A 20,627-nucleotide genomic window follows, 5' to 3' on the forward strand; every position below is an offset into this window, starting at 1 on the left:
AAGATGTGGACTTGGCACTGAAATCAAAATGTAATAGTATTCCCAAGTGTGTGTCGGAGACTCGCAGAAATTGATGTAAACAAAAGAGTAGATTTATTTTTGGTCAGAGGGATAGGACTAAGAAATTGCAGACAGGACAAGAATGTGTTATACTGAATAGGTAATGTTTGAAAAGAAACCTAAAAAAAATATTAAAAAGAATGACATGTATGGGACAGATAGAACCAACACTAAAGCAGTAACTTGCTTGGCAGCCAGGACAGTGTAATGAAATGATAGATGGTAAGAGATTAGAAAACAGAAATATCGCTGGGCACTGGTGGCTCACACTGTTAATCCTAGGGCTGGGGAGGCAGAGAACTCTCTGTGAGTTTGAGAACATACTGGTATACAAGAGCTAGTTGCATAACAGGCTCCTAAACTACGAAGAAGCCCTGTCTCATAAAGCAGTACAAAACAAACAAACAAAAAAAACCCAGAGATATTATGCATGTGCATGTACACACGTGTAAATGCTGTGTTACGCACATATCCATGTGCAGAGAGTTTGTGCATATATGTTTTGTGGGAGTGCACATAGAGACATGACATGAACTATGAGATGAGTTGAAAATTAATGAGAAGGTAATGTTCAGGGAAATATAAAAATTTATTTTTAACAGTATCTGTGTGACTGTTGTAATTAAGAAAACAAGTGTAGCACTGGGTAAGACTGGAGGAAAATGTGGTATAATATGAATACTGCATGGGATTTAGAAAATTAGAAATAGTAACATACAGTGGATAAATTAATGGTTTCTGGTTATATACCAAAGAGAGAATTAAGTTAACTTCAATTTCCAGATGGTTAGACTTATTTTGCCCAACCTTTTGACATTGCAACACCATGTTGTCATCTACAAAATCAACACTTGACCGCAATGTAGTCAGTTATCAAAAAAGTGTGGATTTCTAAACATATTTTGATCAAGTTTAAATTTTGTTTTGGGCCAAGTTCTAGTTAATTTTGACTGCAGGCAGTTCCATGCAGGTTGGACAGGATTGGAAAGTCTGAAAGAGAAAAGTCAAAAGTGATTTTACACATTTATATGTGTGTGCACGCTCACACAAACATGACTTGAATGCACATGTGGATGTCAGAAGTCAATCAAAGGCATCATCACTTGGTTTTAAGGACACAATCTCTCATTTGGCCTAGAGCTTGCCAATTAAGCTAAACTGGATGACCAGGAAACTCAAGGAATTCACTGGTCTTCACCTACTCAATGTTAGAATTAAAAACACATGCCAGCAGTCTAGTGGTTACTTGCTCTTTTAAATACGGGTGCTTGGACTCAGACTCAGGTCTTTATGCTGGGGGAGGTGGGACATGAACACTTTTCCTACTGTGTGAATGATCCCTCAATTCTCAACTTTCTAGGTTTGACTTGAGTAAACTAGAAGGTGAAACTGCGTTTGTCCTTATGAGAAAAACCCAGAGGAATGTATAGACTCAAGCAATTAAAATATCTACTTGCCCGGATCAATGTGTGTGTGTGTGTGTGTGTGTGTGTGTGTGTGTGTGTGTGTGTGACTCACTGTGATTCCAATCAAGGCTTTCATTTACTTTAGTGAAGGCAAATATTTCTGAAGAACTTAAATCTTTCTGGTTTCAATGTTTTGTATAATTTTGTCTCTCTACACACCTATTTTTTTTTAATTTTCAGACACTACACAGCATATATTCAAGTCACCTGAGGAGTCTCTGAGAGTGTTTCTTATGTTCTTGTGTATTTCAATGTGACCATAACAAATTTTCATTTACATAAAATGTTGCTGAGATGCTACAATTTTAGCTCCCATTAAGCGATTATATTCTTTCCAAGTGTCATTGACCACACTCCCTATCTATAATATGTGTTTCGATTGCCATAAGTAGAAGACATTATATAATGAACTTGAGAGTTTACACTTTTTAATTTTCAGAAAAATAATATAGAAGGGTATTTCGTGTTTATTGAGTCAGGACAAGAAGAAAGTATAGGAGAGAAGAGTGGAGACAGAAAATTAACTTGTTTATAGGCTTCAGGTGACTTGAGTGGTCATGATCAGTTTAACATTGACTGTCTCTTGAGAGCCATGGGTTCCTGTTAGAGATGGTATGATTAATGTCTATCCCATGAATAAAAGCTCTGATATTAAATCTTTTGTCTAAAAATTTGGGAAATCTATGAATTCCTTGAAGTTCTTGGAGTAAAGGATGCTTGAGCTTTAATTAGCAAACCTGAAGCCTTCCAAGTTGGGTTGTTTTTCACAATTCCAACAGTATGGAGCCAAAGTGGAAGGGAAGGCAGCTAGGAAAATAAAGGTCTTGAGAAAAATCTATCTTTATTCTAAAGGTGTGTGTGTGTGTGTGTGTGTGTGTGTGTGTGTGTGTGTGANGAGAGAGAGAGAGAGAGAGAGAGAGAGAGAGAGAGAGAGAGAGAGAGAGAGAGAGAACGGAGGGGGCAGAGAAACACAGAGAAAGATAAAAGAGACAGAGATAGGGGAGAAAGACAAAGATAAGAGGGTGTGGACAGATAAAGGAGGTGCAGTTTGCAATTAATGCTTTTTCAAGATCATTGGAAACAAGAGGTCAAAAGAATGGACTTTCTACTCCTGTAGAGTCTTCTATTTCCACGCCCATAGAATTCCTCTAGCTGCTAAAGACACAAATCAAACATAGATATACAACAACTAGGTGGCCACTTAAATATTAAATATAAAAATTTGCTAACAGTCCATCACTGTGTTCTGCGTCTTTTTCACAACATCAGTTCTGTGAACAAAGGAATTTTAAAGTTGAAATAACACATGACATCCCCTAAATAAGACTGAGCCACATTTCTTACCAAACCATATCTAGTAGTTTAATTAATATCACGTTAATGAATTCTCATGAATTTTGTTTTCCAATGATTGATGTTAGATTTAATACTATAGCAGTAAATTATTATAGTGCCATACTTTTTTAAATAAAATACAAAGTGCTAATGACATCACTGACTGAGCTAAAAGTGGTAGAAACATTTTTAAATTGAATTTAAAAGGTCACCTTTCACCTACAGTCCTAGAGTGAAGGGAAAAGGTACAGCTTTGTGTATGCAGACAGAAAGGGCAGCTGGGGATTCAGACCCTGAAATCAAGTCTCAGAGCGAGATTGTCCTCAGGTGGAGGTGAAGATTCTCTCCCAGCCATTCCTGGAGTTTATAATGCTCTTGTTTTTCTCGATATCGGACTCACTCTCTTCATTATTAGACTTAAATTTATTATTTAAAATAAATTTCTAAGTCCTTTATTTGGTATGATAATTTAATAGTCTATGAATTTGGTAGCAAACATTTTTTTTCTTTGTACTGATCATTTTGTGTGATGAATTCAATTTATAAGTGTTTCAGCTGTTAGCATAGAAATTCACCATGGTTCCATGATGCATTTTTTTAAAAAAAGTTTTATAAAGCAATGATAATATTTCATAATTAAGATATAGTATAAGGCATTACATGATCTCTCTTTCATCATTATTACAACATAAAATAAAATAAAAACAAGTAACTCTGTGACAAGCGGCCAATAAAGACATGTTAAAAGGAAACGCAAAGTGTATTTTTCCCCAAACAGTTCAAATGTTTAATAACGGTATCCTATTACTTATATTTTATGTGCTTCTTCAATCAGATACAAATTTTAGTAGGGAAATAAACATTCCTAAAAATGAATTATAAACAACTGTGTTTTAGAATACTAAAAGTATTTTTTAAAACTTTTAATTCGGCAAAGTTAATAATTTCACCAAACCAAAACAATGGATGAACAAAAGTGTAGAGACGTTCGTTCACGTCTTGGGAGAAACAGTCTTCATGCCCCCAAGGTCATGTTCCTCAGCAACCACTGTTGAGATCTGCTGCCACTGCAGTCCTGCATGGTGGGCACCATCTTGTCATCTTCAGAAGGTTCATCCAGACATTGGTTACTGTTGACATGTCTCAAAGTGAGTCTCTGCAAAAGGAAGCAACAGTCAGTAACTTACCAGCAACCAGATTAAAGGTTCTCTTCAAAAACATCCTATATCATTTCAATATATAGTAATACGAAATGTTTTTAAAAGGAGCTGTGTACAGGTGTCTCTAAATTACCCATGTCACTATGATGATAAAATGATTGCTATTGTCAGACACACCCTCATTTGAGGGTGGTTAAAGGAGTTGGCTGACATTTATTATAGATTGCTGGAAATTAAGACATCTTCGCTAAAAGCTTATTAATGACCCTGGAGTTCCGTTGAGGGTGAAATGTATTTATAATTATGAAGAAGCTTGGTTTTCTAGTCAGCAACAATTTGATAAACACAGAAGTCAGCAACACAACTGGTAACCAAATGAACAAAATAGCCAGAGATAATCGCATTACAAACTACTAAACTATATCTTAGACATTAACTGTAGACCAGTGATTAGTGTACCCAGAAATAATCCATCTAACTTCGTGGGATGCTTATCATGTTTCAGCAAATTTATCAGCATTAAATTGAAACAGAGAGAGAATGATGCGCTTTATTATCTTCACAGGTCTAATATCTGCACTGTGTTTTGTCATCGCACAGCTTTTCTTTCCAATTGTAATGAAATTCACTTTTTAGGACTGCACATTTCCAAATATTTTAAGGCGATATTCTTTCAAGCTATCAATGATATTATTTTGCTAATTCCATGGGCCATGCCCAGAAACCCAGAAAAAGATCTTTATGTTAAAGTGCTCTCCCACATGTGAGGTAACTGGCAAATTGTTCTTGAAAACTGTGTCCTAAACACATGTTTTTATAAATTACCAAAACTAAAAGTTGGGAAAGTTTTCTTTTTATAATGCTTTCTTGCACTTGATAATTTGTTGGGGGTACATGTCGTCAACACAGAGAAACACCCATAGCTCATCCTGTGTTTTGCTGTAGTAAGAAAAGACAAAACAGAGGGCAGGCTGCTGGGGAAGATGTCTCTCTTACCACAAGCAGGAAATTAAAAGGCTAGGTGTTTAAAAATGAAGGTAATGTCAAGATTGAAGCCTCTGTTGTCGTTTTTTAATACAGAGTCTCAAGTCATTTTTTAGCAAAAAAAAAAAAAAATGAAGTGAAAAGAAATTGCCTAAGATAGCAAGAAAATGGCTGGTTTATTCTTACAATGACAGGAAATTCAAAGATTAGCCAGTTTTAAAATTAGATACAAAATTAAACAAAATAAATATTTTCCTTTAAAAAAGGTGTAGGTAAGATCAATAGCAACAAAGAAAATCATCTCTATATCAGATTTGCATCAACTTATTTGTACATTCTCCTTCAGAAAAGCACTTTCCACTGTGTTCTTCTAATAGTTTCCTTTTAAAAAAATCAATTTTTTTATTGAGTAGGTTACCACACAATGAATTATACAATGTACTGTCATTACTTTATTGTAGTATAATCATTTATCACAGTATTTGAATAATTTGGTCAATTACCATATGTCACATTGGAATAACGAGTTTTTAAAATTACATAGAATAATTTTTAATGCCACAAGTAATGTCAGTACAGAACGTTCTAGTTAGTATTGTTCTTTCTAATCAATGTTTAGTCTCCTTAAAAAAACTTATTAGTAGTTAAAACCCACTTCTCCAAAGGTAACAAATGAACAACCAAAAAACTCTGCCTAATGTAGAACACTAGAAAGCCAAATATTTCAGGCTGGCTCAAGTATTCCTGAGTGTGAATTAATTTCTCTCTTCTACTAGGTTGGGCACCAGGAAAAGCCACCAATATCATTCTGAAGACTCTGATTCTTCATTAGAAAACTCTGAGTTACATTTAACAAATGTTCACACATCTCTTTCCCCTTCTGCTCAAGCATTTGAACTTTGGTCAAAGAACTCTAAGTCCTCAGAAACCAAGTAAGAGTAAAACTGTTAACTGTGTTTTTAGGCATCATGGCTAAAAATACGTTTTTAGGCATTTAGGCTCGTCGTTTTTTGAAAATATTACCTGTAAATGTCCATGTGCGTGTCTTTCAGTAACCAAGCTGTGGGCTTCTCTAAGAGCAGAAACTTTTGAGTTGGTTTCCAGGCACTGTGTTTATTGCGATTTTACCAGAGCAACCATCTACTTTGAGCATGGTTGAGTTCCTCCTCTGCCAGGTGGAGATCTCAACGCTTTGTGCAGAATGTGACCTTTGGGAAAGCCAACTAGTTTCCAGAAGCTGCAGGAAGCCATGAGGGAACTGCTACAGGCTTCTCTGCTGAGATGCTACTGTCTTAGCTTTCAGTGGGAGACTCAGGAGGCAGAGGCAGGCAGATCTCTGAGTTCAAGGCCAGCCTGGTCTACCAGGGCAAGTTCCAGGATAGCTAGGGCTACACAGAGAAACCCTGTCTCATCTCCCACCCCCACCCCCCCAAAAAAAAAAAGACAAACTCAAATATTACATGTAAATTGCCTTCTGGCAATTCATCTTCATCCAAACCTTGGCTACTCCAATTTTTCCATCTCTTGTTTGGATTGTCCATGATTCAAATACACTCTAATTCAAATAATACCTGTTCTGCCCTCTTGTCTCCTTGCTTCTGTTTTTAGCAGTGCCACAGCAGTAAAGTTCAACAGTTTTAGCTGGTTTATTGGAACCAGAAAACCTCTAGAACCTCCCATGCATCCCCACAGCTAGTGACTGAACAAAGAAAAATCACTTATTTATTTTTTTTTAAAAAAGTCCCTTAAATCCAAGAATTCAAAATATGTTTTTATTTATATCATTTACAAAATTATTTAACAATTGTTTATTGACTTGAACTGAATAAAATTCACTTAATTATTTAACGAGAAAATGTCACCATTTATGAAAATGATAAATAAAACACATGCCTTTGAAGAGCTTTGATTTTTAACTGTACCACCTGTCTATTCACAGAAGACACATGGAGATATGCCTTTTGCATAAGCTGTACAGGGTAACTTAGTGAAGGATTTACTTAGAATCTCAGAATAAGCAAAGATAATGTACAAAAATGTGAAGATGTGGTACACATACTCACACACAACACACACACACACACACAATTGAGCCTCTGAATAAAACGTAACAAAACTAAATAATTTCACAGTTCCAAAATAATTCATTTTTAATCTATGTTATATTAAGTCACCTTTTATATACAATTCATTTTCATACAGATGTGGTTAGTGTGAGGCTTAAACAGAATAAATATTTCACAATGTATTTAATCCATTAAATTCATATACATATATATATATACATGCATATTTGAAAAAAGAACTGGAAAATACATATTTGTTAATGAAGACTAATTATTACTTAAAATATCCAGCCTCCAAATTAATGAGCAGCTAGAAAGTAAAAGATGAAAAAAAAATAATGCCGTAAAATGTTTTAATAAAATTTCATATTTTGATAACTAAAATAAATTTAAGAAGCCTGAAACACAAACCTCTACAAGCATCAAAGAAAAAAATCATCAGTAAGATTTCCAAATATATTTCTAAAAACTTCTTCTCTCGTGTAATTTCTTAGTAGCCATTTTTGCGAAGTGCTGTCATTACAGGTCTCCATGGTAGGATGTTGGGAGCCATCCGGCACTTTGCTTATTGAGAGGCAGGCCTGCATGATTATGTGAACAAAAGTGTGGGTCTGTTTGACAAAGAAAATAATGAATAATGGCAAATGAAGTACAAAGGCAGCAATAAATCAATCATACCAGACAACGTACAATTTCGCCTGGAAAAGGATGGGAGACACACGTCACAATAATTGCATCCACGGAGCAGTGAGTGGCAGCCTTTCAGAAGGCTTTAATATCAGCTTTACTCAGTAGAAAAACACAGAGACAGATTACTAAGGAGGAATTTGACTTCAGATGATAGAACATTTCAGGCAGAAGTTATTTTTGATAGAATTTTATTTTCGTAATCTTATAATAAATACATTTTAGTGCCAAGTGAGTGTTCTGAGAGAGGTTACTCAACATAATTATCACGGAGAATTCTCTTATGTTAGTGTCCTCATATGCTTGCCTCCAGCTTGAGAGGATACTAAGAAAAACTACTTGGGATGATTTTGTTTTAGGTTTTCATGGGCCTAAGCTGGGCTCTATGGACCTAAGGAATCCACACATGCAATGACATACTTATTAGTAAGCATGGTAGAATACATGAAGAGAAAGAGCAAGAAAAGACAAAATCCCCCGTGAATGCAATAATTAATTTTATCTGACTATTTCTTATTCCCAAGTATAAGTTCAAGAAATATGTAGATATGTTAAACAAATTGTCCACTCCAGCCCAGCCCAGAGATATACTAAATGATATTGATCAAAGAATTTAGTTAAGCCAATTAAGAAAATAAATTCTATTGAAGTAAACTCCAATTTGTGGACAGAATAATAGATGCAATCACTGGATTTACTTTTGCAGGGTTTATCTGCTACAGAGAAATGGTATCTAATGATTACACAGTTAGAAAACATAGGAAAAAGCATCATATTTTACCTATAAATTGATGCTGCCCATGGCACACTTTGACTAGTTTTCTTGACTAAATATGCATGTATGTACACTGTTTAAAATAGACATCATCCACTGATAATTGATTTTTCTTATTACTAGAAATTTTACCTAGAAAATGTCATTTTAATGCACAAAATTCTTTTGCTAGGAATTATAAATTTCAAGCATCATTAATAGGAAAAAGATGAATAAAGATGTACTTTTACAAAGCTATAAATCAAGAGAAAAATTGAAACCCTCAAGCCCATCTCCATAGTCTTCACTTTCCAAACCACGTGTCATTTAGTGTTCTTTATTTAAAAGCAAAGGAAGGTGCATTTATTTTTTTACAAGTCTTCTGGCCACAAAAGAAAATGATTATTAAATACATCACATGTCTGTCTATGAGAATGAAGTCATCAAATTTAATAATCCTCCTTTCATTTATATTTTGGGAATCCTTTCTAAATACTTTTATCAATTCTTTGAATGTCTCATGCATGCCTTTGTCAATTTTGCAATGAATACTTCATTATGAGGCTCTCACAGCAAATCACATATTGGAGAAATATGACTTGCAGGCTCCCATGTAGCTTACTGAGAGATGTCTTTTTCAATGGGAATATTAAAAATTCGACAGCTAAGCAGAGTTATGTGAGTCTATAGCTAGTACTATCTTTTTAGTATAACATAGCATCAATTATTCATTCTGTTCAAAAATGTAGGGCATTGTGTTTCACTACTATGTATAGAATTTGAATCACAATATCTAAAGATACATGAGACAAGTTTGTGATCTCTGTAATGACGTATTTGCATCTGAAAAGTCATAAGCTACTTACAAATCTACAATCCAAACTGCACAGGTCCTACTTAATCCAAATGGAATCAGGCTAGGAAAATAATTTTGGTGATAAAACTAAAGCATAACACTGTATTAAAAACATGATAGTGTGATGATCACATACAGCTGGCTGCATAGCTGATTACAGAAATGACTAAAGCTATCTCAGTCAGCATACTAAACGTTTAAAATAAGAACAATAAATTTACATTATTACATAGGAAGATAAAAAGACTGACCTTCGATTATCATAAAACTTAATAAGACTATGACTTAATAAGAAGTCATAGGTTAAACTGGGTGATGGCAGCACACACCTTTAATTCCAGCACCTGGGAGGCAGAGGCAGGTGGATCTCTGTGAATTCGAGGCCAGACTGGTTCACAGAGTGAGTTCCAGGATAGGCTCCAAAGCTACAGAGAAACCCTGTCTAAATAAATAAATAACAAAGGAAGAGGTCAGAGATTTCAAAACCTCTTGGCCAAATACTAAATAGCGTTTTCTAAATCTTAATCTCAAAATGTTTTTGTTGAAAACATTTAGTGTGGTGTCTTAAGAATGCGAACTGCACATGCAGAGGAACACACGTATTCTAAAAAGCAAGCGTAAACAGTCAGGAAAGGATATAAATGCAACACTAATCTACTGACATTTCTATTAGCTCATTTTGCAAGAAATCAAAGCTGTGGGTCATTGGGAACATGGGAAGGTAATGCTAGCCTAATGGATATGACCTTCAAACGGTAAGCGGAGCCATCATTTATTATTAGAAATTCTACTACACGGGAATGTGGGAGATTAGTAATTGTAGGCCACTTACCTTGAAATTATATTCCCATTTACCTGCTTTCTGATAAGGGCAAATAAAAGAGGTTGGTTAAGAATGGATTTAATAAAAGCCTCTGTATTTTCGGTAAGTTCAATGCAACCGTTTCCTATGGATAGAATGTAAACCAAGTGGTTCCTCAGCCAATTTGCCTGTCATGTGAAAAGCAACACTTATTTTTAGCATCTTGTTTTCCTCTGTCCCTCTTTTTTTTTTTATTGGGCAGATTAGTGTTTGTTAAGCAGAAGTGCTCTGATCTAAAATTAGATTGTATCACTGTATGTAGCTGCCTGGATGTTCGAAAAAATATGATTAAGTACTGATACTGCAGGAAAATGTAGATTTGGGATAGATTGGAACACATGTGTGGTGTTGAGAGTATAAAAACAAACAAAAGTGAAAAAAATGGATGAAACATGTACTTTAATAAAAAAATACAAAGCTGTCTAGTGATGTGAAATTTGTTGCTTTCTCTTTGTTTGAACTTGCTGGAAAGAGATATTCCATGACCCTAAAACATCAGGATAATATTATTAGTATTCTATATCAAATGTTCTGTGTTGCTGATGAAAACACTTGTGAGCTCATCAAAGCAAACTAGAGATGCCAGCCATAACAGAGTACAAATAATATTCATGTTGTGTTGTTTAAGAAACGTGGACTTTTATGTGCTCGGGAGGTTGTATTTCTATATCTGTGCCCTGTAATCTCTATTATGTAAAAATAATAATCAATTGTCAATTTGAAAGGGAGAAAGCGATAAAATTTGGAGGGAGGAAGCATGGAAGTGGTTGGAGAGAAGGAAGGAAAGAGTGGTGTAATTATAGTTTAATTTAAATATATTTTACAAAGCTACTTAGGAGATTCAGAAGGTACTGCAACTCTTTTGTTTTGTTTTGTTTTTATTGAGCTATATATTTTTCTCTGCTCTTCTCCCTTCCTCCTCTTTCCCCTTCTATGCTCACCCATGATCCCCACATTCCCAATTTACTCAGGAGATCGTGTCTTGTTCTACTTCTCATGTAGATTAGATCCATGTATGCCTCGCTTAGGGTCCTCTTTGTTGCCTGGACTCTCTGGGGTTGTGAAATTGTAGGCTTGATTTTCTTTGCCTTATGTCTAAATGCTACTTATGAGTGAGTACATATTCTATTTGTCTTTCTGGGTCTGGGTTACCTCACTCAATAAGATGTTTTCTAGATCCATCCATTTATTTGCCTGCAAATTCCAAGATGTCTTATTTTTTTCTGTTGTGTAGTACTCAATTGTGTAAATATACCACATGTTCTTTATCTTTGTCTCCGGTCAAGAAATATTTATGTTGTTTCCAGTTTCTGATTTTTACAAAGGCTGCTATAAACATAAACTGAGCACATGCTGTCTCAGAAAATTAGAAAATAACCTATTTCCAGACTCAGCAATACCACTTTTGGGTATTTACCCAAAGGATGCTCAATCATACCGCAGATATGACAATCCTTTAGCCAGAGATAGGCATTTATCACCAATACATATTTAGCTCCATTCAATAAGAAGATAACTTTTATATTAATTATCTTATGAAGACAATTACCTTAAGTTTCTAAGCCATTATTGTGATAGAGTGGTTGTATGGCTATTTAGCATTTTAAACAGATAATATTTATTGTACTTTCTTATAATTAAGGAAAGGAGACATTCATACGTGGTTACAATCTGATACTGCAAGTGACTGTTAGCATTTGCTTGTTTGTAACAGGGTCCCACTGTCTGCCCTGTTTATCGGATCCCCATCACTGGAAGCATCTATTTCTTTGTGGTATTTCAATGCCCTCAGGAGGTAAATTAGTACTGTAGGAAACTTCTGGCTTTAGTGCCAGACACCTTCACTATTGACACAGCTTTATTAAAAACATAGAGACTGACAATAACTGTTTTGTAAGCTTGTGGCAAGAACGTCTTAAGCAAACAGAGAAATCACAGCCACCCATTAGCTTTCTTTCCTTTTTTGCCTTTGTTCACCCAAGCAGATAACAAACCAAACCAGCAAGAGAGACTCCATGCTTAGAGGTGTGCGGTGTTCTGCCTGTTCTGAAGATTCTATGTGTTCCTATTGATGACTCTTTCTTTGCACAGACTGAAAGGAGCCGGGCAGACAAGGCGATGGAATATTTCAACACTTCACACTGTGAGATTCACAATTGGACTAGTAACTAGCTTTCTTTGAAAACTTTATTAGGACCTAAACCCTAGCTCTGCTCCTAGCAGGGTAATCTTTGTGATTCAGGTCTGCCCCGACAAAGCTCAAAGGAGAGAAGTTTAAGGTTTGTTTCAGCTCTGTAATTTTGTGAACTCCACCGGGTTTTATTCTGACTCAAAACTGCATCACCTCAGAGATTTCTCAAAGAAGGGAAATTTTACCCTTGCTAGCAAATGACAAAGAACTGAATTAAAGAGGGAGCAAGCAGCTCCCTTCCTCTTTAACTCCTTCCAGTGTTGGAATGAGAACAGAGCCACAGAACAGGGACTTCTTCACACCTTGGCATCTCCCATCCTTTTTATTTCTTCCACTGCCTCTGGGTGCCCTGAAGTCTTTGCATTTCCCAAAGTCCCCCCCTTTTTTTTTCTTTCCTAAGTTTGCATTGGTTTGCAACATTCTATAAAAAGAAGGCTTGAGAGATGGCTCAGCAGTTAAGAGGACTGGCTGTTCTTGCTGTGGACCTCAATTCCCAGCACCCACATAGTAGCTCACATCTATCTGTAACTCCGGTCCCAGGAGATACTTAACTCCCTTCTGGCCTCCAGGTGCACGGCATACACAGACTGCATTCAGGCAAAAACTCATACATATAAAATCAAAACAAGATACAGAAGCTTTTTTCACTGCTTAGAGACTAGATAAAATTGTAACATGCATAATAAAGACCAGGGAATAAATAAACAAAATAAAGCAAACACCGGAAATTTGGATTTCATGTGTTGAAACCTCATGTCTCAGATTCTAGACTTCTAACAAGCTCCAGAAGAGTTTGCTATCTCTCGAATCACTGCTTATAGCAGTTATCAGAATATGCTATGGAAAGAACGGTCCTTAAATGTAACACTTAGAAGTAAAGGAAGTCATCAAAAGTATTTCACTTTCATAAATACATTATACTCCTTTTAGTTACCACAAAACATAACCAAATTTCAAAAATAATTTTTAGCGGGCAGAGGACAATAATGTGCTATTCTTTCATTCTCATATGGTGTCTCCACATTCGCATACATATATATTTATTTTATAATTGTAATTACTATTGTATGTGAGAGAGAGAGAGAGAGAGAGAGAGAGAGAGAGAGAGAGAGAAACGGAGAGAGAGAGAAACGGAGAGAGAGAGAGATGAGCTCTCACAAACACATATGTGGAAGTATGAGGACAACTTTGTGGAGCTAGTTCTCTCTCCAACGTTCTCAGTTCCAGTATCTGAGCTCCAATCTCCAGTCTTGTACATTAAGTGTCTTTATCTGCTGAACCACCTCTAACTGATAACAGGAGAACTGTCATTATGTAAGTAGAACTCCAAAATTTATCTTCTAATGCATAAACATAGGAAGAAATGAAATGATGACAAATTTTTTTTGATAGGAAATTACTTGTTTACAATAAAAGTTCATAAAATGCATGGCATATTGTAAGAATCTTAGGAGTACCCCAAAGTCTAATATATCTCAAAATTTAGAGTTCCCTAAAATATTACAGAAGAATAAAATTCTGAGAAGAAATATGCAAAATGGCTGTCTAGTTATAAAGCTATGCTTTTTCATTTCTTAAAAATATTACTTAGTATTCAATATAAATGCAAATTATAGTAAAAAAGATGTAAATGCAATTATCAGGAATATTATCAAAGTGGACGAATTTTGCTTGTGACCATAGAAGCTATTGTTTAGCCAAGAGCTTCAGAAAATCTTAACGATTGGGACATTAAACTGAAATACACACAGCTTTATCTTCTAAAATAATCTTTCTTTCTTAATACACATGTACTGTATTTTACTGCTTCTTGCAAAAGCCTAATGATATTTTATGATATGGGAAGATTTAAGTAGCAAGAACACAATGTTTTATTGAACAATAAACATTATTCACAGGACTCCTGTGCTCTTTTTCTCACAGAAGAGGTCAAATCAGAAAAGAGATTCAGATTCCACACTTGAATTCACTAGAGAGATGTTCTTTGGGAGGCTTAATGTATGTAAAGTAAGGAGATAACAAATACCATTGTTTGAACAGTTCAAGTTCAGGAACATAAAATGGGGGTCAAATAAAGCAGGAAAGGTATCAGTGGAGAGCATAATAATGCAACGTGGGAGGATTCAAGGTTTTGTCTTTATGTCCCAGAAAATATCTGATATCCTCAGAGCCGGGCAATATTCAAAATTTAGGCTCCAAATATTCCTTGTGCAAGCATTTCTAATCTTGTAAGAACTGATCTATTTTTTTCTATTCAGCATATCAGCCCAGAAAGCACTGGAGTTTAAAATGGTATTCAAAATAAATTAAAAAAAAAGATCTTGTTATTAGAGTAATGGTACCAGAGATATTGAAAAATAGGTTTTTGTGGAACACTGCACCTATAGAGTGTGTTTACTACTATTACATTTTTATCTCATAAGAATATAGTCTAAGCTTTTGTAGAAGTATCAGTTCCTATTTAATATTGCTTAACATGTAACCCAATGATCAATTCATCTTCCTAAACCAAGATTTGAAAGAAATAAGAGTATTTTTGAGGATTAACCTTTGAAAGAGAACACATATCTTTTTTATTAGCTCCATCTGATGGCCGAAGTAATTTTTGCACATGGCCTAAGTAAATCCTCAGATTTTTTTTTAAATTTATTTGTTTTCATTACCCTCCTCTCCATCATAAGGGGATGATATGCTGTGAGGTGACTACTTGGCTAACTCTACCACAAATCCTCTATGGTAAATAGAAATAGATTCCCTGTAATATTGTTTGCAAGAAAAGGAAATAAATCTTGAAAATCTTATCAGGTCTTTTAAGGGTTAGGTTGAAAATTATAAACATCATATATTATAATGGAACAGATTTAAAATACAAACATATTTCCATATTTTCCTATATGCAGATATTTACACTTACATCCCATGGAAGCATATCTTACTGGACTTACATTTGAAATATACATGAAGATAAAAATTTTTTACCACATAAAATGATTTCATAGCACTAGACTAGTATGACAAAATCCAATTTATATGCTATACCACCCCAATGTTATCTAAACATACTTATGCATTTTAAAATACATTTCTTCTTTGGCTTCTTTTTTAAAGAAAATAACTGAGCTTAAGTGCTAAGTGATAAGGAAATCATAGCAAACATCATACCTCAGCATCATATTCCCATAGCTGATTTCCTCTCATATGGTGGCATTTCAACATGATTACAGGTCCATTGAGTCTGGATACATCCAGGCACAAGTCATCAGTTCGGATTTCTTTGTCAGCAGTATAAGAAAACACCTGAAAATAGAAAATTCAGCTAATAAAATAATATTGGGTTTATAAAACGCACTGTTTAGCAAAGCTATCTGTGAACATTAGCCTATTCTTCTATCCACACAGTTCAAGACCTCTCTGTTGATCCTACAAAGGCTGCGTCCTCTTGCTGTTAATTTGTCAGAGAGCAGGCTGCGAGAACGTCATCTCCCTTAAAAGGCTGAAAGCAATGAAGCTTTGATTTAACAAGTGTCATTAGTAAATGCTTACAAGCTGGCCTTGCATTTCCTATGTGATACATGCTTAATGGAGCAATGGAGCACAAACCTGTCCATTAATACTGGTTTGTAGACAGCAGAGAGATTCAAAAGGACCATCCTTCTCTCTCCATCTCGCCAATTCTCTAAATCTATACAGTAAACTTTATAGAAGTTTAAGTACATCTTATAAATTTTATTAATGCTATCAGAAGGTTTATAAATATAGGATATTTATCTTTTCAAGATCTCAATAACCTTACATTCTGCTATAATGATCTTTCTTCTATGATTTTGGCTAATCTTGACAACATTAATTCTTTTCAAAATACCCTGGAAATGCCAAGGCAAACAATTAATTGCCTCACCGGGAATTCAAATTGACTACAAATTTTATTATTTTGTATTAGTGTTAATAACTTCTTCATAACATTAACCATTAAGGTTTCATGAGGAGTATTATGGTCATAGTTATAAAATTAGCTCTCTTCTTTTGGCTATGATCAGCAAAGTTTAGTATTCTGTCGGTCCTTCTTTTTAATTTGAATATCAGAGGCAATACATTTAGAAAGGTCATCTCCAAGGTTTGTGTTTTACCAAGAATTCTGAGATCTTCTGGAGCCCTAAACTGCAGTCTAAACTACAGTCTTAAAATTACAGGCTGGACTATAGTCGTAAAAAGAATGCATAGCTGGAAGATGTGGCTCAGTGGAGGAGCATTGACTAACACATGTGGCTCAGCTCAACCCCTAGTACCTACAGAAAATTTGGCAATAATTAAGTTTAACCTACATTGTAAATATTTTTATTAGGAGACGAGAGGTTTCAGGAGGCTTAACTAAAACTGAAGACTTATTGAAATCCTTTGTAAGTTAATTTTTAAAGACCTATTACCTTGTAGATTAATTTTTAAAAATTAAAGTAAAATAATTAGAATTGCATTGGTAGATAATGCTGCTATTTGAAACCATGAACAATTAAACAACAAGACAAACCAATAGGCACTGGCTATCTCCCTATGACCTGCTAATCAGAAAGGTCTTAGAGGTGTCCATAACACCAGATGTAGTTGCTCTTAGTTATCCATCAGAACATGATGATAAGACTCTGTTCCATGGTTTGCGTCTAAAGAAGAAATATCAAGCTAGAACCCAGCCATAAACTGCCCCCCCCCCCGTATGTTAACCTCAATAGTTCTGGAGGAGTAGGGTACCATGCAAGAGAAGTCAACAGAGCACTTGCTCTACAATGGACCCTGAACTCTACATAGCAGATCAACCAGTCAGGAAGTGTCTGTTTGTACAATAGGCTCATGATTGGTGTGGAATAACCAATCACATCTTTTTTTTTTTTGAGATTTGAGATGCACTCTATAAGTGGAGTCAAATCTGGCTAAAATCTCTCAGAAAGTCATAGCATAGACCCTAAGAAGGAACCCATTACTGTTTTAGTAAATGACCATGTAAAACTGTTTTCTAAATACTTATATTTATGAGCTTAGATTGTGTTCTCAGCCTCACCTAGATAAACTTCTTGCTGCCATGGATATCACTTAATGAAGAAGTTTATCTAGGTAAGGCTGAGACACCCAACTAATGGTTCAGATAATGGTCACTGAAAAGTAAAAACAGCTGCCTGTACAATTCAAACTTGCCTACTCTAACTGGATAAGTTATTAAAGAAATTACTTAAATAACTGAATCTAGTTGTAAATCTACAGGAAATAAAATGTTGGAGAAATTTATTTTACTCATCATAGCACTAGGTCAATTTCAAAAAAATTCTGCAAAATTGACAATTCTTTGCTTCAATGTTACTGTAAAAGAATTCTAAAACACAGGGGGGAAGGAGTCATAGAGATCAGTAGGATACAGGTTTTAGGAAGGGGAAGAAAAGAGAATGGGAATGCTTTAACTGGGAATTAAATACGAGAATGTAATACACAGGAAGAGGGTGGAAGGAAAATTAAGTTATACTAAGGGTGTTTTAAAAATATAAGGAAACATATTATTTAATAAACATTACTTAGATGCAGAGAGAGAGAGAGAGAGAGAGAGAGAGAGAGAGAGAGAGAGAGAGAGAGAATATTACACCACATTTAGTAATAATGGCTCCCTCAAGAGCCATAGACTATCTAACAAAAATCCAAGAGCCAGGCATGGGAAACTTCCCTTCATGTTTTGATCAGAGTTGTCTGAAAGACTGCCAAAATGACATAAGCTATGGCTATCACCTTTGGTTGTTTCCCAGAACTTAAGGTAAGACCCTAATATTAGTAGGTTCTCTAGACTAGTGCTTCTCAATATTCCTAACATTCTGGCCCTTTAATATAGGTCCCCATGTTGTGGTGATTTCCAATAATGAAATTTCTTTTGTTGTTACTTCACAAATATAATTTCACTACTGTTATGAAATATAATATAAATATGTATGTGTTCCTACGAGTTAGATAACCCTTGTGAAAGGGTCATTTAATATCCAAAGGGGTCACAAACCACATATTGAGAACCTCTGCTTTAGAGGAATATAATCAATATGATGAAATTATATATATGCACACACACACACATATGTAAGACAGCACAAGAACTGTCTTTCAAAGGGATAACAGTTGGCTGCAAATGGTAGTCTATCCAATTTCAAATGGTCATTCCTTATCACTTCTACATATGAGCAAAATTAAATGGGTGGATTCAGTGGGTTCTGAATGTTTGTATGTGTATTTATATACATAGATATGGAACACTAACAATTGTAGAAGAGGTCATAAATTTGAGAGTCCATAAAAGCGATACCATAAGAGTTAGAGGAAGGACAGGGGTAGAAATGAGAAAAATATACGGTATACTTTTATAAAAGTTTCAAAAATTAAGTTAAAGCAAGATTAATTTGCATTATGCATGATACGGTCTCTCATTTGTACCATCAATTATTTCAGGATTTTTGAGTCATTATCGAAAAAGTGTTGACATATTAGTCCACACATGCCTTTAATTTTTTTGATTCAGAGCTTATTGGGTTTTCTTTCATATCTACCTTCTATTGATCTGTGTCTGTCATTTTCTGTTTTTCAACTATCCCTGATGTAATAGACACATAATACTTACTTTGGGTGCAGTGAAACAAATATTTGAAATACCTGCCAGAGTTATGCTACACAGCGTGAATTCAATAACTATTATTTAGTACTTTCCCAGTCTTGGAACAATTTCTCTCATTGTGGATGTGGTTGTAGATTCCTACTTTGATAATCTACCTGGAGTTCAGAGTTCACCATTGCTTTTCCAAGCTTATGCCATAATTTCTGCTCAAGTATCTGAAGGAGAGGTGCTCATTTTTGGTGGCAGTCTTTCCTGACAGCTTCACATTGTATACTTCAAACATGCTTTTGATGTTTGGGACAACCTTCAGACTCCTGTTGGATTTCCTAGGAAACCACTGTCCCCTGTGACTGTTGACTGCTGAGTGTCTCAAGATTTCACAGTTGCTTTCAGTTGCTATTTGGAATTTCCAGTTCTGAATCTGCATATTTTGTTCCTCCACTATTGTAGCTGAAACCTTTATACGTTGAGCCATATTGTAAGATACCCTATTTCCAACCTAAATAACAAGTAAAGTACCTTTCCCTATCACACATGCTGGTGACTGAGATAGATTTCCTTCATGAGAGAAGCTTTGTAATATGTTTTTACATGCACATACAATAGGAAACTTCCCCATTTATCTACTACCAAACCAAATTTCTTTACCAGTAGCAACCAGTCCTTACTAGAACCAGAACTGAATTACAGAAACTCCTGATTTAACATGTTTTCAGCTTCCCATTGTTAAATTGGCTTCAATGCTGATTGAACTTAAAGTTCATTCATTTTAATTAAGCTAAGATGACTAGGATTCAATTATCTGTGTATCCTTTTTTCCACCAGACAGGATCAAATAGGAAGAATTTAACAGTAATGGAACCCCCATACACGTAAGAAACTCTATGTACTATGATATATATCAATATATATATATCATATATATATATAGATCACTATTAAATTCTGCCTTTCTTTCACTGTAAAATAAACTTTACATTTTTATCAGAATATATCAATTCATGGAACTGCAAAATATAAAATGTCAAATCTTCAAATGTAAACACAATTTGTGACTGAAATACAATACACATATTCAGGTAAAATTCTGTCCAAAACATCTTTTAACCTTAGCATAAACATTGAAAGAGAAAATATCATGGTCTACTCTCAAGGGAAAATGATACTATGAATAGTGAGATGATATTCATAATAACAACAGCTTATCTGTTAGGGTATGATCATCTATAGGTCAGATTGTATTATTTAGCAATTTAAGCCTCTCAGCTGGCCATTGCCTCTGTCTACTCTCAATTCTCAAGGAGGACAATCAATTTTCATTTTTTAATTTATTTTACATCCTACCACAGTTGCCCTTCCCTCTCTCCTTCAAGTTGCTCCTCCCACCTTCTCTCTGCTCCCTACATGTACTCCTCTGTTTGTATTCAGAGAAGTGCAGGGCTCCCATGGATGTCAACAAAACATGGCGTATCGAGTTGTAGTAAGACTAAGTACCTCATCTTGTATTAAGGCTGGGCAAGGCAACCAAGTACGAGGAACAGGGTCCCAAAATCCAGTGAAAGAGTCAAAGACAGA

General features: G+C 35.1%; 1 protein-coding gene across 1 annotated transcript in view; it reads right to left on the bottom strand.

Annotated features, from left to right (window-relative positions):
* Nucleotides 1-20,627, bottom strand: part of Galnt13 (polypeptide N-acetylgalactosaminyltransferase 13) — a 565,342-nt gene that overhangs the window by 153,279 nt on the left and 391,436 nt on the right. Inside the window, exon 10 of the mRNA XM_050139950.1 lies at nucleotides 15,584-15,718. Coding sequence (XP_049995907.1) covers nucleotides 15,584-15,718 — 135 coding nt within the window. The remainder of the gene's footprint in view (nucleotides 1-15,583; nucleotides 15,719-20,627) is intronic.

This window comes from Alexandromys fortis, unplaced genomic scaffold (assembly GCF_014885135.2).
Source record: "Alexandromys fortis isolate MF-2015 unplaced genomic scaffold, M_Fortis_MF-2015_v1.1 scaffold_33, whole genome shotgun sequence".
Taxonomy (NCBI): Eukaryota; Metazoa; Chordata; class Mammalia; order Rodentia; family Cricetidae; genus Alexandromys; species Alexandromys fortis.